The 22,592-nt window shown below is 34.5% G+C and overlaps 1 protein-coding gene across 1 annotated transcript in view; it reads right to left on the bottom strand.

Moving 5' to 3' along the window:
* Positions 1 to 22,592, bottom strand: part of LOC114333516 (histidine decarboxylase) — an 84,122-nt gene that overhangs the window by 34,874 nt on the left and 26,656 nt on the right. Inside the window, exons 8-9 of the mRNA XM_050643804.1 lie at positions 18,222 to 18,320; positions 10,831 to 11,030 (exon numbers count right to left, since the gene is read on the bottom strand). Coding sequence (XP_050499761.1) covers positions 10,831 to 11,030; positions 18,222 to 18,320 — 299 coding nt within the window. The remainder of the gene's footprint in view (positions 1 to 10,830; positions 11,031 to 18,221; positions 18,321 to 22,592) is intronic.

The following is a 22,592-nucleotide window of genomic DNA, read 5'->3' on the forward strand; positions in this document are numbered from 1 at the left end:
TCGCTATTGGTGTTTCCATCTGAACAACGTTCTCCACTGAGCCCCAGAGGGATTATACAGATAGTCTCCTTGAAAGTAATCTTGATGAAACTTGGGATCGCTCACTAGAGATAAGAACACGTCTGGAAAAGGCACGTACAGTGTTTTACAAAATGCAAAAAGTTTTATGCAACAGCCATCTGGGTATCTCATTGAGAACTAGAATACTTAAGTGTTATGTTTCTTCACCTTGCTCTATGTGTTGAAGCCTGAACAATGACAGAAACAACACAAAAAACAATCCAACCATTCGACTTCTGGTATTACCCTAAAACGCTCAGAATATCCTAAATAAACCATACGACAAATGCAGAAGTCTTGCGGACGTTGAACAAAAAAAGAGAGTTTATGTTTATATGTAATAAAAGACCGAAAAACACAATATTTTGGTCACATCATAAGAAATCAAAAGTATGAACGGTTCCAACTTATAGTCGAAGACACAATCAATAGAAAAAGGGGACCAGGAAGAAGACGGAACTCTTGACTTATAAACCTACGGCAATGGACGAATATGACCTCCATAGAACTATTCAGGGCGACTGCAGATAAGATTAAATGGCCAACGTCCTTAAAGATAAGGCACCGTAAGAAAAAGAAACTAATTTATAGATACCAGATTTATTAAAACGTCCCAAAATCTTTTTATTCCCCTCAAATATTTCTCCCACAATTTCAATAGATCTGTAATCCACATTTTTTTTTAAATAAATATTGAATGGGTTGCATAATATTATGTGAGTTCATTTTAAACGAAGTAAAGAAACACAGACGTACTCACAATAATTTAATTTACTTCGACGACCGGTTTCGATCTCTACAATATGCCGATCATCTTCAGGTTGGAGTTACAAGTCATTAAATGCTACAATTAAAGAAAGCCAGAGTTAGAACAGTGTCTAGTTGTATCAAAATGCTAATAGAAAGCCAAAATTTTGAAAGGTATGTAAATGTTGACATTTTAGAACAACAAACAAATACATACGTATGCACACACATGAGCAAACAAGTACTCATAAGCACGCACACGCACACAGATGCATGAGGTTTATGACTTTTTGTTAAATTAAAATTAAATTTTAAATTTTCATCTACTTACATGCCGTTACAAGGGATGATTTGTAAGTTCATCAGTAACATGTTTAAACGTCCAAAATATGCTATTAAGATAACTAGGTGAAGGACTGGGTAGGCGGACATGCTTCGTAGGTCAAAACACAGTGTATTGGAATGGACCATGAAATCCATTCCAATACACTATGTTTTGACCTACGAAGCATGTCCGCTTGCCCAGTCCTTCACCTAGTTATCCCCATAGCCAGTGGCGGGTTTAACGGGTCGCGTACCTGGCGGCCGCCAGGGGCCCCACGCCTCCAGGGGGCCCCGAAATCGCGATAGAAAGCTACATTTAAAAATGAAAAACTGCCAGAACAGAAAAAAATCTACAGATGATGATGATGGATTTTTGATATTTTTATGCATTTTATTAAAAAAAGAAGAAAAATCGATAATTCTGGCAACACCGTACACCGTACCATAATTTCTCCGTCGGCCTGGGGTAACACTGCAACTGCAGTGTTAGCAGTCCTGTTGTGCACTTCACACGCATACCTGCACTCTGCACTTGTTTGTGTGTTGTGGTGAGTTGTGAGTTTTGTCTTAGACTATAGCGTATAGGTTTCATCGCACTATTAGTATCAGTGGTAAGTAAATAAACAGTATACTATGGTGTGACGCATGAAAGCAGCAAGCATCTTTTCCCGTATAAATTACGAAAGTTTTATTCCTTATAAAATACATTTCCCCTTTACGTAAATTCTGTTTTCGTAAATTTTTACTTTCCCTCAATTATACATATCCTAAGATATGTTATATAATTGAGGGAAAGTATTGTGATGGTGTAAAATTTCGACTTCGAGATTTTGATTGATTTTCACGTTTTGAAGGTCCCTGATAACCCGGTCTATACCCACATAACAATTTCATGTTCTTAGTAGATTCATAGAACATACTTTTCAGAAAAAGTATATACTTAGAATATGCGTAATTACCATTGCGAATGTGCAGAGCATATACTGAGTATATACTACATTACAGTACTTAAACGTTCTATGTATATACTTAGAATGTACTACCGCACTTCTTTTCAGTATATACCAAGAACATACTTTTTAGAAGATTCTAAGGAGGTGCTATAAACCTTCTATTTATATACTTAGAATGTACTATCGCACATATTTTAGTATATGGGAAGAATATTCCAAGGAAGTGCTATATACCTTCTAGTTATATACTTAGAATGTACTATCACACATATTTTTAGTATATGGGAAGAATATTCCAAGGAAGTGCTATATACCTTCTATGTATATACTTAGAATGTACTATCGCACATATTTTTAGTATATGGGAAGAATATTCCAAGGATGTGCTGTATTTCTCAGAAGTATGTTTTCAATTTAACATCACCCAATCTCATCCTATAGGTTCTACCAAAGAATACTAACACACCCACAGGGTGTGTTAGTATTCTTTGGTTCTACTAATATATTATATTTACATATTCTAATTGCATATGAGAATGTAGATATTACATTCTACAATATTACGTAAAAAGTAAGTATAAAATATATAAACTTTAGTTAGTTATATAAGTACCTATGTATAATAAATATTATATGGGTAAGTAGCCTATATATAAAATATAAGTAATATATTTAGTTATTATGTGCACATCAAAATAAAAATGCTGCTTATATAATTATATAATAGCCAAATATATTATAATATGTATGTAAATTACTAAAATTTATAGGTATCTATATACATTATACATACTTTTACTTACTAGGTATTTAGGAAATATTGAAGTACCAATATGAATTTATTATTTTCAAACTGCTTTTTATGTTCTTAAAAATGTTTTAGTCCTTGTAGCTAGAAATACTTGGTCCTACCTAACAGCGTAGACATAAATGCATAACTATACTGGAAACTATTTTCACATTTTGCTCTTTTGTTACCTACCCCCTTCCCTTGTGCAGGTATAAAATGCAATGCAAGGGTCAGAATGACAATGAATGGCCGTTTCCGGATTCCCGAAAATTATTTTACTTATGGTATAAACTACTTAAATCAAAATGGTATATTCATTTCAACTGAAAACGAAACGAGAATTTCTCATTTTTCTTCACAATAGAATTAAGTTTTAAACTTTTTACCATAGAATTAAAACGGTTTAAAAAAATGAATTAGATAGTTCAGTAGCACCTACTAAAATACATAAATTTTATTAATTATTCGAAGTTGATAATCTATAGGCTCACATTATTCTTCTTCCTATAGGTAGGTACATACAGTATATTATTTTTTAGATATTTTAAAAGTATATACAAGTAGGTATGTGTTAAGTATATACTTTTGCATATACTTACGCATATACTAAGAATATTCGATTAAGGTATATTCTAAGAATAAACTTTTACGAACATTCCGAGATACTACGTACCCGAATGTGCTCAGTATATTCGGTGCAAGAATATTCTTTGAGGCACATGCAAAGAACATGAAATTTAGAATGTTTTTTATGGTACATGCTATGCTTGTACTACGCATATACTAAAAAGGATATACTTCGACGAATGTTGGTAGGATATGCTTAGAACATGATGCGAACATCATTGTTATGTGGGTATAGACATTTCAAATAACAAAAATTGCCGGAGAGCCAAATTTTGGTGGAGAGCTAGGGTATACCATAACAAATAAAGTTTAAAAAGTCCCCATCGATCCCATGTGTGCGTCAAAAGTTATTCGGGGTCAAAGGTCAAAATTTGAAATTTTTTGGATTTTTTTCGAAAACAGTACGTTTTATCAGAAAAAAACCTTAAACCAAAGTTGTAGATCTTAAAATTCTCTACAAAAATAGTCCTTACTATTTTTTTCCTAAGAGTTGCCATTCCTGAGATATCGCGATTCAAAGAGTCACATTATACATGATATTATGCACACGTTTCCACACCACCTGTGAGGTAGTGTACTCGGAGCGTTTTTTTACCGTGGTTCCCCCTGTAGGCCTACTCCACTAACTGTTTTGACAATTTTAGGATAATTTAAGGAAACAATACCGGTCAAGTTCTAGATATTACCTTATTATTGATATTGATTATTGATATTGCTATTGATTATTAGGTTAACTATTGTTTTGATTTCTTTACATATTTTAATCAGATTCATATTCTTGAAAGTCTACTTCAACAGTCAAGTCTTCTTCAATTTCATCTTCTTCCTCTTCCTCTTGCTGGATGTTCAAAAATTGTTCAAATGTGACTGAGTCATTGGTCTCTTCATTAAAATCACAGGAGTCTTCCTCTGTTGTACTAAACTGGACATTTGAGCAAGACTGTCCTTGGCAGTTGGTACACACTAGAGAACACAGCAACCCGACTTTTTTACATCCACATTTGGCACTACAACCTTTTTTACAATTGCAAAAAATAGTGTTAATTGTTACAAATAATTTTTTTGGAGCTCCATAAACCGCAAGAAGAAAGCGAATTCCTTCCGTAATTATTGTTTGCGGTGTAGTATCAAGTTCTATAAAAACTTTACAGCAGTCAGTCAAATCTTTTTTTTCGAATAATTTAAGTACTGACGTTTTGCCCCTTCTGTACATTGCGGACGCAGTGTCGCAGCCGGTTATCGCATGTAAAAATAAAATGTACTTTTGGCATTTGGGATAAGCCGATAAACTATTCGAAGATATATCTCTGTTCGCTGTTGAGCCCTTCCAGGTTTCAGAAAATAAATAACTTTATCTACTGGAGCCCTTGCAGTAATCAGTACCAACAAACCAACATCTTCACCAACTACAATTGTTGTGTTTGTTGCCTTAAATTTTTCAATTGCTGTCTCAATTATAAGGACATCTGTCATTTTTAGCTTGTTTAGCTTTGTAGCCAAATAACGGTAACGGTACTAAATGGTAGACGCTTGTAATAAGTACTTATATTCACTTGAACTGAACCTTTAGCACTAAAAGAAACAGATAATATTATGAACCAGACCTACGGACAATACATGTAGCCATTGCCTATAATAGACAATCTGTTCTTTTTTAAACAATGGTATAGCCAAATGTTTTTCAAGGCCACGTGGATAGAGGAAATTCAGTTTGGGACTGATTACCTTTTGAAGAAATATTTTCAGAATAGTATAATATACTATATAAAAGAGACACAAATAGGTATTTATACTTGTCTTAAGGGCCACATATGTATATACGTGGCTTATATGTGCATATAATGTATAAAGTAACTTTTAAAATCGCGATATCTCAGGAATGGTAACTCTTAGGAAAAAAATTGTAACGACAATTTTTATAGAGAATATTAAGATCTACAACTTTGGTTTAAGGTTTTTTTTGATAAAACTTACCGTTTTCGAAAAAAATCCAAAAAATCTCAAATTTTGACCTTTGACCCCGAATAACTTTTGACGCACACATGGGATCGATGGGGACTTTTTAAACTTTATTTGTTATGGTATACCCTAGCTCTCCACCAAAATTTGGCTCTCCGGCAATTTTTGTTATTTGCCAAGCATTTTGATGTCTAAGTTGACCGGATTATGAGTCCAAAAAACATGTTTTCCAAAAAATGTCTGTGTGTGTGTGTGTGTGTGTGTGTGTGTCTGTCTGTCTGTGGTAAAATTTTTCGTCAACGATTTAGAAAAAACAGCTGAACGGATTTTTACGAAATTTTCACCAAAAATCGACTACGTAAAAATCTGGATCTGATTAGTTTTTGGGAAAAATCGGAACGTAGGAAGGGGGTTTTTAAAGGGGTTTAAATATTAAAAAAATCATAAAAAAAAAAGAAATTTCCGATTGAAAACAAAATTGGTAAAAACATTTACTAGGTAAATGCCCTTCATTATGTAAAATACTAAATTCATTGGCTCACGTTAAGGGGGTGTTTAAGGGGTTTGAAAGTTTAAAAAAATTATAATGAAATTACTTAAATAAAATAATCTCAACTGATGTATTTCTACATATCCACGCACATTGAGGGAAAGCACCATGTGTGACAACACACCACTAGTTATTTTTCATATAGATATAGATTGAAAAGTTTTGGAGTTGAACCTCTAAATATTTATTATTATGTAGACTAAAAAATACAAAAACTATTTTTTTCAGAAAGGAAACATGAAACGATATCAAAGTGGGGCAGAAAAAAAGAAAAGGTTAAAACGAAATCTAGAAATTGCCGAACAGCAGAAAAATTCATTGCACAAATTTTTAAACGTTAGTACGGAAAATGAGCAACCTTGTACAACTTCTGGTAACTCCGAAAACCCTACCGTGGAAATTTCTTTCGAAACATGCATCGCTGAAACATCGAAGGAAAAACTTGATGAAGAAGTAGAACAGGAACGCGGCGAAAGTCCGAAAGTTGAAAATTCCAGTTACGTCCAAGATGACGAAGACACCGATTTTGATATTACAAAACTGAAGGATATAGCTTTATGGCCCGCGATATTAACGGATAAAATGATTGACTATATTCTTAGAAACAAGCCAACGAATGTAGGGAATATTGAAGAATTAAAATCAGCGTACAAAGATAGAGATGAAGTTTATTATAGAGGACTTTCTCACAAACATTTTTATCGAACGAAGTCAAATGGAATTAAGGAAGACCGAGACTGGTTAAAGTTTTCAGAAACAAGCAAAAGTGTTTATTGCTACCCTTGCAAACTGTTTTCTGCATCAAAATCGAAATTGATTACTGGTTTCCAGAACTGGAAAACGATTATCGTTACGTTATCGGACCACGAACTTTCAAAGGAGCACATGGCAGCTATCTGCACTTTATATAAAAGAACTTCAAATTTTAACAGAGTTGATACTCAGTTATTATTGAGAAAAGAAAATGAGGTAAACTACTGGAAGAAAGACTTGCAGCGGGTTATATCCACAATAAAACTGTTAAGTAGTTTGGGGATTGCGTTCAGAAGGCATAACGAAGGCAAGGATTCCACAAGAAAAGGGAATTATTTAACATGCTTAGAATACCTAAGTGAGTATGACGACTTCTTGAAATTGCACCTACAAAAATACGGCAATAAAGGACGAGGAAACGTGAATTATCTGTCTCACGATGTTTGTGATGAATTTATCACCATTATTGGTAGAAAAGTCACAGCACACATAATTGATAAAATTAAGGCTGCAAATTATTATGGGATCATCGTTGACTCTACGCCTGATGTTTCGCATATAGATCAATTGACATTTGTCATAAGATAATATGTTACGTCCAATGGTGACATCAAAGAGAGATTTGTCGGATTTATACCAATAGAAGGGCATACAAGTTCATATTTGGAACAACAAATATTGCATATGTTGGACAAATTGGGAATAGATATTAAAAACTATCGGGGGCAATCGTTTGACAATGCTGCCAATATGTCAGGAAAATACTCGGGACTTCAGGCGCGGGTTAAACAACACAGTCCGAGTGCGGCATATATCCCTTGTGCCAGCCACTCATTAAATTTGATTGGAAATTTTGCAGCAGAAAGTTGCAACGCTGCGATTGAATAGTTTATGTTTGTGCAGAATTTATTTACTTTTTTTTCTTCATCAACTCATCGTTGGCAAATTTTGTGCAAACAGTTAAATAAGTGTGAAAATGCCGTTTCGGTGAAGAGACTCGTAGATACACGATGGTCAGCAAGAGCGGATGCTGTACGAGCTATAAGACTTGGGTACACGTATATAAAAGCGGCATTAACTGAGATTTGCAATTCGAGCGAAGAGAAAAAAGTCACGATTATCGAGGCAAATTCAATTTTGAAAAAAATGGGCAAATTTGAAACCGCGCTGATGACAGTGATTTGGAACACGATTCTACAGCGACTAAACGCTACGAGTAAATCACTTCAATCAGTTGAGTGTGAATAGGGCTTTTCATTCACAGTCATTTGTTTCGAGCTTCTGTCATGTGTCACATAATATTAATATATCTACGATATACGTTATTGGTATATACAATAATACAAACCAAAGACGTATGACGTAGATATATTAATATTATGTGACATATGACAGAAGCTCGAAACAAATGACAATCGATGAAAAGCCCTATTGTCAAAAGGTTCATCTCTCCTGAAGTCTCTGTACAATTTTATTGACAATTTCAGAGATGAATTTGAAAAAGTACAAGAAGATGCAACTGATTTGTCAGGCCTGACATTTGAAGAAGACGGACAAAGTCGACGACCTCTTAAGAGAAAAACTTTTCATGACGAAGTGAAAGGAGGTGAACACGAATTTGGAAAGAAGGAAAATTTCCTTGTAAATTCATTTTACGTTATATGTGACAACACCAAGGCAGAGTTAGCTCGGAGAAATCAGACATACGATGCAAACCTAAAGCATTTTATGGTATTTTCTGATAAAGCATTGTCAGACGAATCAAAAACATCCGCAGTAAATTCTCTGAAAGAAATTTACAAGAACGATAATGATGTGTCCAACTTCGAAGACGAATTAAACCAATTTCTACTCTTCCTGCAGGAAAATAACGAGTTAATGACCACCGCAAAAGATATGTACCGAGCTGCCAAAGAAATGTCATCGACTTTTCCTAATGTTGAGACAATTTTAAAAATATTTTTAACGATACCAATTTCGAACGCATCAGGCGAGAGATCTTTTTCTGTACTAAAAAGAGTAAAAAGCTATTTAAGAAGTTCGATGGGGGAGGAACGTTTAAATAATATGGCTATATTGTATATAGAACAAGATATATTGGATAAAATTGAGACCGACAAAATAATTGATGAATTTTCAAAAGAAAAAGTAAGGCGTAAATTCATTTGAAATGCGTATGTATATTCAGGGAAAGTGTATGTACTTATATATTATATAACAATAGTAATTATTAAGTCATATGTACATACTACCTACTGTAAATGTTTTTTTTAAGATATTCTTCTTTAGCGGCGAATCGATTGAGGGTAAAATTGTACATGAACCACGCGCCTGCGCACACTGACAGTATGTAGTTCATTGCTAATCTTTCCAGATAGGTATGTATGTATCTGTAACCGTGCAAATAAGTCATTAAAAGAATATATTAGTGGTTTTAGGAAATGTATTAATTATTATAATTATTCTTGTGTTTTTGGATTTGTGTTTCCCTGTAGTAAAATAATAAAATATGTAGGCATAACATTTTTACAGTTTGTCGCCGTGTTGTGTAATTATATCCGAAACTTACGTGTCAATTCAAGTGGCTCGATGGCGAAGTTGGCAGAGCGGTGGGACAGAGAACGGAAGCACACGGAAGGTCGCGGGTTCTGATCCTGGACGATTCATACTTTTTTTTTATTTTTCGTTATTTTAATAAAAAATTTTTGAAAGTGGTAGATAAGAAAGTTAGTTTAATTTTAAATAAAATAGAAATAACCTGTTAAGTATATTTACTTCGTTTAAATTACCTATATAATAGAAGAATATCTTCTTACGTGCGTACAAAGTATACACACATTCTTTTTGAAGATATTCTTCTTTAGCGGCGAATCGATTGAAGGTAAAATTGTACATGAACCACGCGCCTGCGCACACTGACAGTATGTAGTTCTGACAGTATGTAGTTCATTGCTAATCTTTCAAGATAGGTATGTATGTATCTGTAACCGTGCAAATAAGGCATTAAAAGAATATATTAGTGGTTTTAGGAAATGTATTATTTATTATAATTCTTGTGTTTTTGGATTTGTGTTTCCTGTAGTAAAATAATAAAATATGTAGGCATAACATTTTTACAGTTTGTCGCCGTGTTGTGTAATTATATCCGAAACTTACGTGTCAATTCAAGTGGCTCGATGGCGTAGTTGGCAGAGCGGTGGGACAGAGAACGGAAGCACACGGAAGGTCGCGGGTTCTAATCCTGGACGATTCATACTTTTTTTTATTTTTCGTTATTTTAATATAAATTTTTTGAAAGTGGTAGATAAGAAAGTTAGTTTAATTTTTAAATAAAATACAAATAACCTTTTAAGTATATTTACTTCGTTTAAATTACCTATATAATAGAAGAATATCTTCTTACGTGCGTACAAAGTACACACACATTCTTTTTTTTTTTCAGAATAAACATAATTTTGTTTCGTTCAAAATCGCATGCGTGTATTATTTAAACCACCTACTAAGGACTGCTAGTTGCAGACAAATTGGTTACTGGCAAGTTAAAAGATCCATAAAATCGTTATCGTTAAGGCTATTCGCTTTTGTCGAAGGGCCCCGAAATTTTTCCCGCCAGGGGCCCCCAATCGTCTTAATACGCCACTGCTACTAGCATAATCTGGACGTTTAAACATGTTACGGATGAACTTACAAATCATCCCTTGTAACGGCATGTAAGTAGATCAAAATTTAAAATTTAATTTTAATTTAACAAATAGTCATAAACCTCATGCATCTGTGTGCGTGTGCGTGCTTTGTTTACTTGTTTGCTCATGTGTGTGCATACGTATGTATTTGTTTGTTGTTCTAAAATGTCAACATTTACATCCTTTCAAAATTTTGGCTTTCTATTAGCATTTTTATACAACCAGACACTGTTCTAACTCTGGTTTTCTTTAATTGTAGCATTTAATCACTTGTAACGCCGACCTAAAGATGATCTGTATATTGTAGAGATCGAAACCGGTCGTCGAAGTAAATTAAATGATTGTGAGTACGTCTGTGTTTCTTTACTTCATTTTTTTTAATACCTTATTACATATTTTCCTTTTAAACTTGCCGGTACGCAGTGAATCTTTCCTCTGGCGTTTATTCTTTTCCATAGGGTTTCTGTTATGACGTTGTCTCCAATTAGTCGAAAAACAACCAGACCAAGGTGCCTAGGGCATGGTATTTCGAATCGATTATCGCCTCGGAGTAAAGATTCAAATTTTTCAGCCAAACGGACCCCCTAAGTAAAAAAAAATATGTTAGCAATAGATTAATGCAACAAATGTAAAACAAACTATATTAGTACTCAGTCGGGCATCATATTGGTTCCAACACTATCAGGCATAGAGGCCACTGTTTTGTACCAACTAATAGCTACAAAACGCAATGTTAAATGAACTCGTGCAACAAAAACAGCACAAACTTCCAATTTTTCTCCTGCGAAATCAAAGCGTCATTTAACAATGCACTTGCAGCAAAAGTTTTGAGTTGTTTGGAATATAATTTCCAATAATTATTCAACCACGATGAGAGTTTGATACGCAACCATTTATGGGCTTTTGAAATAATGAAACCAAGAAACTACACTAAGCAGCAAAATTAACGCACCACCTTAAAAATGGTACATTTTTGATGTCTCGAATTTACTAAACCTCTTGTCCGATTTGAGTCATTTTATTAATATATTATAGCTTTATTCTTTAACAATATCCCTGTAATAACATTGTTGCCAGACAGATAAGTTGTCATTGTATACCAGGGTGTACCAATCATACTGTATTTTTTCTAAAAGTTCGGAACACCCTGTGGAATTTTCTACCACTTATAAAATGTTAAAGCTAAAACCCAATTGTAGCCTTAGGCTTTCTTAAAATTGTGTTTTTGATAAATTCGCTTGTGTTCTGTAATAAAAGAGATATGTCCTTTTATATTACAAATCAGGTTTGCTATTTGGTCTTGAACGATATCATTCCAAATCCCGAGAGCTACTGTTTTTACCCCTTGTATGGTTCTAGGAGGTGTCATTCAAAATCCGTAGATTTACCTGTTATAAATTTTTGGTTACAGTTCGTGCAACGTGAGGTCTTGCAGTATCGTGCATTAGTACCTAAGTTCTTCGCTATGTAAGGTCACTGCTTAAACACACTCATCGCGGATCAAATTCCTTGTAGCGCGTTCCATTTCCACTAAATAACAAAACAAATTACGGACTTAAATAATAAGTCTACTAATTTTTACAACAAACGAGACACTTTTTGACTATTAACAATATGACATTTATCAAATTATTAATTTATCATAGCCTACTTTAGGCTTGTTGTTTAACTAAGCAAAAAATAAGGATTTATTGACAAAAAAACATGGCTAGTTGTGAAAGTACCTAACTTTTTTGTTTTCCGATATAAACGAATGAATCACAAAACAAATGTTAGGAAAACTAAGGCTATAGTTGGATTTTAATTTCAGTATTTTGTAAATGCTAAAATTTTTCAGAGGGTGTTGGGATACACAGTCTGATTGGTACACCCGGTATACAATGACGATGTACATTTCTAGCAACAACATTATTACAGCGATATTGTTAAAAAATAAGGCTAGAACATATTAAAAAATCACTTACATCGGACAACAGGCTTAGGAAATACGTGACATCAAAAATGTCAATTTTTAAGGTGGTGCGTTAATTTTGCTGCTTAGTGTATTACAGAAGTACCGGAACTGCCAACAGAAAGAAAACCCCAGTACATAGGAGATATTGTAAAGCAGATAATTCGAAAAATAAGTATATAGGTAACCATATTATTTTCAAACTAAGATACATATTTTATTTTGGACAAATTTTCAGTGCATAAAAAACCATTTTGTAAACCTACAACCATTTTGTAAGAAAAGTTTGGCCAGGTTTTTTTCTCAGCTCTAATCCATTATCGAGATTTGATAACACCGACCAATTTTTATTTGTTTTTACAATTTAATTTCATCTTTATCCGTCCTCGGTAAATCAGTATTTTTGTTTGATATTGTTTGATTTTGTTTGTTTTTCTAACAGACCTGTTCTTCTTCTAACAATGTGTCCAAAATACTCCAAATATCTTTATTGTACTTTAAGCAATCTATATTTTACCTTGAATTGTTCTAGTATTGATATCTATTGCTATCTACTTTGTTCGTTATCCAACTCAGCATATTGTTAACATGCAGCGGTATACCCACATTTTAAAAGTCTATCTTATTTTATTTTTTTCAATTTTTTCGAAATCCACGTTAACGTTCCATAGAAACTTCGCCCACGGCGGATGTACCTACTATGGAATAAATTAGTGCTTTTACTAGCCCTAATAGGCCTGGATCCCGCGTATCAAAAAAAGTTGAATAATAGCAAGCTGAAAATTTGTTAATAGTTTAAGAGTGTCTAGACGGACACACTTTGATGTATGGGAACATTGGAACAGGGAAAATTTTAGTTGTGGAACAGGTTAAAAATTTGGAACGTCATACTACGAAAACGTCCCATGTATTTTGTCGGACAGAACTTCCAATTTATTTGTTACCCTTTCGCCCTTTCATTTAACTCTCATGCAAAAATCAGACTGGTATTTGTCACCAACTGGGCGATTTAATAAGTCCGACACGTGGAACATGTCAAATGACAGGAATTATGACAGGTGCTAAATATCAGTCTGATTTTTGCATGAGTGTTTGATGAAAGGATAACAAATCAATTGGAAGTACTGTCCGACAAAATACATGAGAAGTTTTCGTAATCTGACGTTCCAAATTTTTAACTTGTTCCACAATTAAAACTTCCCCTGTTCTAGTGTTCTATTAATCAACTTTTTTTGGTACGCGGGATCCTGGCCTATAATTTTGTGCGCAATGTTATGATAAATACAGTTTTCCAAATCCGCTGTTACCGCTGTCTTCATTATTTTATTATTATCCAGATTTAGCCATACGGCTCACACTCCCTCTAAGGGGAAAATTGACTCATCCCAGATACCTACGGTATCAAAAGGATTGAGCTCTGGTGGGACTCTTTCCGTGTTATTGAGCCCTAGGTGACTTGGTATTCTGGAGTATCTCGCAGAAATTTGCGTACACATGTGGCCGTCGCGAGTAGTACAGCTTTCTGCATGGTCTTATAAAGGTGTTCATTTAGACCCAGCTTTTTTATGTTTTCTGGGTACTTTGCATTCTCCATTGTCTTCGTTTTTTAATTTCCAGATCTCTATACTTGGCGATCTTTTCAGTAAATTTACTACGTAGATTATTATCGTTGTTAGGTATCGCCACATCAATTAGTGTTGTTTGTCTTGTTAATTTATTAACTAGTACGAGATCTGGTATATTATGTGCCACTGTTTGGTCTGTGAGCACAGTACGGTCCCAGTATAGCTTGTAGTTGCCATCCTCAAGAATACTCTCAGGGACGTATTGATAATATGGGAGATGGTCCGTTTGGAGAAGTCCCAGCTTGATAGCTATCTCTTGATGAAGGATTTTCCCACTGCGTCATGCCGTTTCTTGTATCCAGTTGCAGCAAATACCTGGCAGCCCCCTGTTAGATGTTGGATAGTTTCTTGGGTTCGGCATCCATATCGGCATTTGCCGTTCTGGACCTGAGGGTCTTTGACGATATATTTCAGGTAATTTTTAGTTGGTATAACCTGATCCTGAATGGCCAATAATGAACCTTCTGTTTCAGGGAACATCTTTCCTGATGTCAACCAATAGTTCGAAGCCATATTGTCGACATAGTCTTGGCTGACCTCATTCGGATGTCGCCCGTGCAGAGGTTTGCCCATCCAGGTGCGCATTTTTTCGTCCTTAGTAAGGTGGTTTATGCGCATTTCTGGTTCCATCGGTCTGATCGGTGTTGTGTCATCTACTGCGCAAATAGCGCGGTGTAGAGTAGATGTCTCAGCCTGCATCTGAAAATAAGTCCTTAAATTAGCAATCTGTTTATCTAATTGGTCACCTAGGTATATCCATCCTCTTCCTCCTAAATACCGCGGTAATGTCGTTCGTTCTACTGCACTTTTAGGGTGGTGTTTTTGTGCTTTTGTGAGGTGTGTTCGTACTTTTCGCACGAAAATTATTATTATTTTGTTCGAATTATTATTATTATTATTATACATTAATATCGAGCCAAAGCAAAGCTTATATGGCTCAAAGTACAAAATTGTATAGGTCTTAAACTAAGTAATATAACATAAACCAAATTCTTACAAAATAAAAATGAAATTAAAATAAATATTCAAAAGAATTGGTTTTTACAAAAGTTCTTAGAGCAATAGCAAATTAAAAAAAAAGATACAAAAATTAAAAAGTACCTATACATAAAGATTAAAAACAAATTTCTAATGAAGAGAAAACATATAATATATCCTTACAGTTTACTACAACTCTTTTCACAAAATTGCTAACATTACACATATAAAGTTAAAATGTCCAGTTGGTTCTCATCAAACCTGTTTTTGAAACTATTCAAACTAAAAGCTCCTACGATGTTATCACTTAAACTGTTCCATTTATCAAAAACTCGATTAACCAAAAAGTTTTGCCTACAGTAGTTTTAAAAGATTCCTTTTTCAATTTTTATTGATGATCTCGTAGTCTAGCATCTTCGCCGATAGTAAAAAAAATTGATATTCCCCAAAATTCCCCCCCTGAAAATTCTATAAGTAGATATTAAATCACATCTTTCTCATCTATGAGTCAATGGAGACAACTTAAGCTTTCTTAATTGAGTTTCATAGCTTAATCTTTCATAGTTAAAAGGTAGCTTAGTAGCTCGTCGTTGTACCTTCTAATAAATTATTATCTCTTTTCAAATGAGGTGACCAAACAGATACTGCAAATTCTAGGTGAGGTCTGACATAACTTTTATAGAGTTTCAAAATCAAGTCTGGAGACATTTTTGTAAAAGCTTTTGATATGAGGTATAAAGCAGAGTTAGCTTTACCGACTACTTTTGCTGTTTGAGTAGACCAACTTAATGTTTGGTTGACCGTAACGCCCAAATCATTAACTTTCTGTACCGATTTCAGAAGAACTCAGGGAAATCATAGCTGTTCTTATGTTCTTAAATAGTAAGCCTATAGCTCTGGATCCCGCGTATGAAAAAAAGTTGATTAATAGCAAGCTGAAAATTTGTTAATAGCTTAAGGGTGTCTAGTCGGATAAACTTTGATATATGGTAATATTGGAACAGTGGCAGTTTTAATTGTGAAACAGGTTAAAAAATTTTAACGGTCAGACCACGAAAACGGCACATTTATTTTGTCCGACAGAACAGACTTAAACTCTCCGAACAGAGATTAAAGTCTCATGCAAAAATCAGACTGCTATTTATCACCTGTCATAATTCCTGTCATTTGACATATACTACATGTTCCACTCATTAAAACGCCCATTTGGTGATAAATAGCAGTCTGATTTTTGCATGAGAGTTTAATCTCTGTTCGGAGAGTTTAAGTCTGTTCTGTCGGACAAAATAAATGTGCCGTTTTCGTGGCCTGGCCGTTCCAAATTTTTAACTTGTTCCACAATTAAAACTGCCCCTGCTCCAGTGTTCCCATATATCAAAGTTTTTCCTACTAGGCACCCTTAAGTTATTAACAAATTTTCAGCTTGCTATTAATCAACTTTTTTTTCATACACGGGATCCAGACCTACTACTGCGTATCTATTCGTCGCATAATCTTTCAGCATCAGCAGATAGAGCATAGGCCAATCGTAAAAAATTAAAGAGATTAAGTGTGGTGCTTCCAAGTAATAAATAGTTTCGTAGACTTGGGATCCCTCATAAAAAATTATAACCTCTTTATTAAAATAATAAGCCCCACCCTTAATATCTTTAATTTTTAAGATTGTGCTATGCTCTGTCTGCTATCAAGATTTTTGTCTTCCTCCTGTTTGAAGCGATTAGTAATATGTCATCGACATATCTCAGGTTACTAATTTTCTGTCCACCAACCGCTATTATACCCCTCCATCCATCTAGTATCTTTCAAATAATGTATTCGCTGTAGATACTATACAAAATTGATGATTATGCAGCCCTACCTACATTGGCTCCCGTTCTGAATATATCTGAATCTTCCTCCTCTTCTTCTTCTTCTTTAGATTTCCATTACGGTAGTATTCTTCTCCAACTCTACTTTTCAAATGCGTCAATTATTTTGGCCTTCTTATGCGCAAAGAGTTTCTGCCCAGTATAGAAATATTGAGAATACAAGGACATTTACCAATCTCATTTTGACTTTTTCGGAAATACATCTGTCTTTCTAAATTTTAGTTAAGCGATCCATTTCACTTTTTGCCATACCAATGCGTCTTCGAATTTTTGCTTCACAGTTGCCATCGTTAGTCTGTCTACATAAATCTGTCTACTATCTGATATTCCTGCAAGTGGTTACTCAGCTGAATAGTGTTAAATGTGTCCATCACCATTATCCTCGTTGTGTCATTTTTAGGTAACTAAGACCCACTTAATGCTTTCCAACTCAACTCTTCGCAAGCGATCTAGCATTTCTTGTTGATTGAATTATTTGTAGGTACCTTTCCAGAGTTTTGGATTAATCTCTGAATGTATTACATTTCAATTGTTTAACACTTTCTTAAATATAGTTTAGGTTTAGATTCAGTCATACAGTTCCTGCAAGATACCTGATCCCTCATGATCTTGCCAGCCGGTAGAATATTTCACACCATCCGACCCAAAACCTATTATCTTGTGGTAACCCTGAATCAAGATATTCCCCCCTTTTCTATGTCAGATAGAAAAAGGAATCCCTGAGGAAGAAATATTACAAAAGTTAAGGATGCTACTGTTCAAACAGCTAAACTAAAATGGAAATTCGCCTGTCATACTTTTAGACAAAAAGACGAAAGATGGAATAAAGTTATTACAGAAGGGAGACCATGGACATACTAACGAAAGAGGGAGACCACAGATGAGATGGGTAGATGACCTAAAACACCAAGTTGGCTCAAAATTGATTCACGTGGCTCAGGATAGAGAAACATGGACGAGCAAAAGGGAGACCTATGTCCAATATTGGATGTTGCAAGGCTGATATAACCCCGAGACCTATTATTACTGGGATAGTAGAAAAGTCTCTACCGACTACTCCAAGCATTGACTAGGTAATGCTAATTTAGAATATTGCCGGAGTAACTTCTTGTTTAACTAGGGGACTTATGTAAAGAAAATAGTTTTAAAAGAAAAATTTTTGTTAGCAACCAACCATACTCATCGAACACTCCCGGTATTAAAAAATTTCTGATCGTTCCCTAAATAAAAGTTAGACCAGCCACTGATATAAATTTGTCTAACTTGCCCAGTTTCATATTCATTGAAGTTAATTAAATGCACAGCTGTAGTAAATCAAATGCAAATTAAAACAATAAACAGACAGACAATTACCTTGCGGATGTGCTCTTGCAATCCACTTATTCCATAGTTTCTTATAACAAACCACAGCTTCAGAGCACGGAATCTCTTGCTCAGAGGAATTTGCCAATGCTATAAAATAATTTATATAAAAATTAGTAAGGATTATTTTAAAATTAGCATGTACATTTACTTTACATCATAGCTTCATATTTGTACCTATCTATACTAGTTTACGAACATGAAGTGAAAAACATGTAAAAATCAATAACAGAAAACACATAAGCAAGCATGTAAGTTGATTTATCGAAATATACTCAGTGACATTAGAAGTGTTACACCCAGAAGGAATCATTTCTTGAACTTAATTTTTTGGCAGCACAATGACTATATTTAAAGCATGCTATGATAACAATATCAATGTTTTATGTTTTATAGTTTTTGTAAAAACAAAGTTTTATCTTTAAATTTTTTTGTGCAAATACCATTTTATGAAGACCGATTGGTATAGAAATGTTTAGTTATTATTCCTCAGTCTAATTGTATTTAGTGCAAGAATATGTCTCGAGTTCGAAGACACCAAAATTACCACCATTTTAGCGATTTTGACAGTGGTAGAATTATTCCCTATAGAAATATGGGTTTGTCGTATCGCGAAATTGGCCGTTGTGTTAATTGTACGGCAATGACAGTTATGCGAGTGGTTCGTGTGTGGACAAACGAAGGTAGAGGAACACAAGAAGACCAACTGGTCAACCGAGGCGTACCACAGGGTGTCAAGATAGGCGCTTTATACCCTGGCTCTGCGAGACCGTTTTGCTACTACGCGTCAAATCGCTGACCAATGGTTTGGAGTAGAAGGTAGACTTGTTACTGTACGTACCCTATACCGTAGCATTCGAGCCTTTGGATTAGTTTCAATCCGCTCACGACGAGTGCCTCCTTTGACTGCAGACCACTGTCATCAACGTTTGAATTGGTGCAGAGAACGGCGGCATTGGGTGGCAGAATGGCATAATATAGCATTCAGCGATGAACCGCGATTTTGTTTAGGTATGCATGATGGTCGTAAGATGATAAGACGTCGCCGTGGAGAGCGACGAGATATCGGGTTTTCTGTTGAGGGGCATCTACACAGGACAGTTGGAGTAATGGTTTAGGGGGTTATTGCCTATGGTAGCCGATCACCACTTTTGTTTATTCGAGGCAGCATGACAGATGTGCGTTATGCTGATGACATCTTACAAACAACTTTACTGCCTTATCTAGACGGCCGTCGAAACGCCCTTTTTTAGGAAAACAACGCGCGTTTCCATATTGCTCGTCGAACTATGGACTTTCTCCAAGAAGCTGGCGCTAATTTTTTGCCGTGCCTATGCCGTTCGCATATTTACAGATGCTTGCGTGTGTAGACACCAGGGTGTTGAAATCAGTTAGGGTTTGGAAAAACAGTACATTTACACATGCTAGCGCGTGTTGACACCACGGTGTTGAAATCAGTTAGGGTTTGGATAAACAGTACGTTTACAGACGCTAGCGTGTGTTGACACTAGGGTGTTGAAATCAGTTAGGGTTTGGAAAAACAGTACAGTTACAAATACTAGCAGATTTGGACACCAAAGTGTTGAATCCAGCTAGCTTTTTTAGTAATTAATATACATGCATAAATGCTAACGGCTATTGACTTTGATTTTATATACCTACTGCTGTGGAAAAATATTTAAGTGATTTAGGTATTAGTAAATAATTAAACGTTGTTGGGATATAAACAATAATATATTAACACAAAAGAACAACATAAAAAATAATGTTGCTCTGAAGCTATTTGCTTGTGGAATTTTTATAATTAACTATTTAGATGGGAAATAAGCCAGAATTAAATTGAAAAAAAATAATTTTATTAACGTTTCTATGCCCAAATCGGGTGTCTTTGTCAAAATAAAAAATACTACTACAGGGTGTTTGGTAAAGAATGGGCCATAGCTTAACCTCAGGTTCCTGAGGTTAAAATAGGCCGATTTAAGCTAACTTACCTTAGTACAAAGTTTATAATAACCGAGATACAGGGTGTCAAAGTTAAACTTTTTTTTTATTTATTATTGAATATTTCCTGACAGGCATGAGATATCAACACGAAATTTGGTATATGGGGGTTTCTCGGGACGAGAATACTAAATTCCCTACCAAAAGTTATGTGTCGCCCAGAGGGCGCTACATACGCCTTTCAGCACTCATTTAATACGTTCAATTTTTTTTATCCGTCACTCCGTATAATTTTGACATTAAAATTTGTATTTCACTATTAGTTTTACTTAAAAAAGGTATACCTCTTTTATCTCCCTAAACTCAACCGTTTACGAGATAAACGCATTTTAAATCTGCGGTGCAACATAATGTTTAGCATATCATTGTAGTTACACCAGAAAAATAACTTAAAACCATAAAATTATCCAAAAATGTATCGCAAATTTCTTTAAACGGAATTTGCGATGCAATGCCATAAATTTGAAAACTGGCACAATTATTATGGTTTTAAGTTATTTTTCGGGTGTAACTACAATGATATTATGCTAAAAATGATTGTGTATCGCAGATTTAAAATGCGTTTATCTCGAAAACGGTTGAGTTTAGAGAGATGAAAGAAGTATAGCTTTTTTAAGTAAAACTAATAGGAGAATAAAAATTTTAATGTCAAAATTATACAGAGTGAGGGATAAAAAACTGTTAACGTAATAAATAAGTGCTAAAAGGCGTATGTGGCGCCCTCTGAGCAATACATAATTTTTGGTAGGGAATTTAGTTTTCTCGACCCAAAAAAACCCCACATACCAAACATCATGTTGTTATCTCATATCTGTCAGGAAATATTCAATAATAAACAAAAAAAAGTTTTAACTTTGACACCCTGTATCTCGGTTATTATAAACTTTGTACTAAGGTAAGTTAGCTTAAATCGGCCTATTTTAACCTCAGGAACCTGAGGTTAAGCTATTACCCATTCTTTACCAAACACCCTGTATATTAAACAAAAATGTTGTTGCTTAGTAAAAAATTCTACTAATAATTTTTTTAATCTGACTGATTTATATTGGCAATTCATACATATATTATACATTTTAAAGTATTTTTTACTAAACAACAACATTTTTGTTTAATTTAGTAGTACGTATTTTGTATTTTGACAACGACACCCGATTTGGGCGTCGAAACGTTAATACAATTATTTTTTTTAAATTTTATTGTGGCTTATTTCCCATCTAAATAGTTAATTATAAAAATGCCACAAGGACATAGCTTCAGAACAACATTATTTTTTGTTGTTTTTTGTGTTAATATATTATTGTTTATATCCCAACAACGTTTAATTATTTATTAATACCTAAATCACTTAAATATTTTTCCACAACAGTAGGTATATAAAATCAAAATCAATAGCCGTTAGCATCTATGCATGTATAACCACTAAAAAAGCTAGCTGGTTTCAACACTCTGGTGTCCAAATCTGTTAGTATTTGTAAATGTACTGTTTTTACAAACCCTAACTGATTTCAACACCCTAGTGTCAACACACGCTAGCGTCTGTAAACTTACTGTTTTTCCAAACCCTAACTGGTTTCAACACCGTGGTGTCATCACGCGCTAGCATCTGTAAATGTACCGTTTCTCCAAACCCTAACTGATTTCAACACCCTGGTGTCTACACACGCAAGCATCTGTAAATATGCATCCCGTTCACTGGGTTAAAATCCTATCGAACATGTGTGAGATATGATGGGGAGGAAAATATATCCACTTTGCACCATCCTCCACAGACTCTGGCACAGTTAATCCATGAAATTCAAGTTGCTTGGAACGAGTTGCCACAATCAGTCATCGATTGTCTCATTTTGTCAATGCCTAGAGGTGTACAGGAGTGTATTCAGCTAGGGGGTCGCCCAACACATTATTAATTTTTTTTTATTACATGTCAATAAAAAGTCTTGCCAATGTTATCGTTTCATTCTTAATGAAAATGTAAAATGTATGTAAAATGTACCAAAAAATTAAGTTCCAGAAATTATTCCTTCTGGGTGTAACACTTCTTATGTCACGGAGTATAACATTTTAATGTTTCATGTATCAGGGCAAATAAAAAGTAAAAGGTATGCTACAAAAAAAATAAGAAATGAACCAATCACGAAAAATTCATGAAAATACATTAACTTTTTGGGACCTTGCGTTGCAATTTGCCACCAAAAATATTCACAATGAATAATTACAATTCTGCCAGCTTTATAGTATTTTTCCTGCCCAATGTATAGTACCGGCAAAGATATAGTTTTTTTCTATTCTCATACTATGTACAATATATCAATTACTATGATCTCACTACCTGTATCAGAATGAACTTCATTATGATACAGA

The sequence above is a fragment of the Diabrotica virgifera genome, chromosome 2 (genome assembly GCF_917563875.1).
Source record: "Diabrotica virgifera virgifera chromosome 2, PGI_DIABVI_V3a".
Lineage (NCBI taxonomy): Eukaryota > Metazoa > Arthropoda > Insecta > Coleoptera > Chrysomelidae > Diabrotica > Diabrotica virgifera.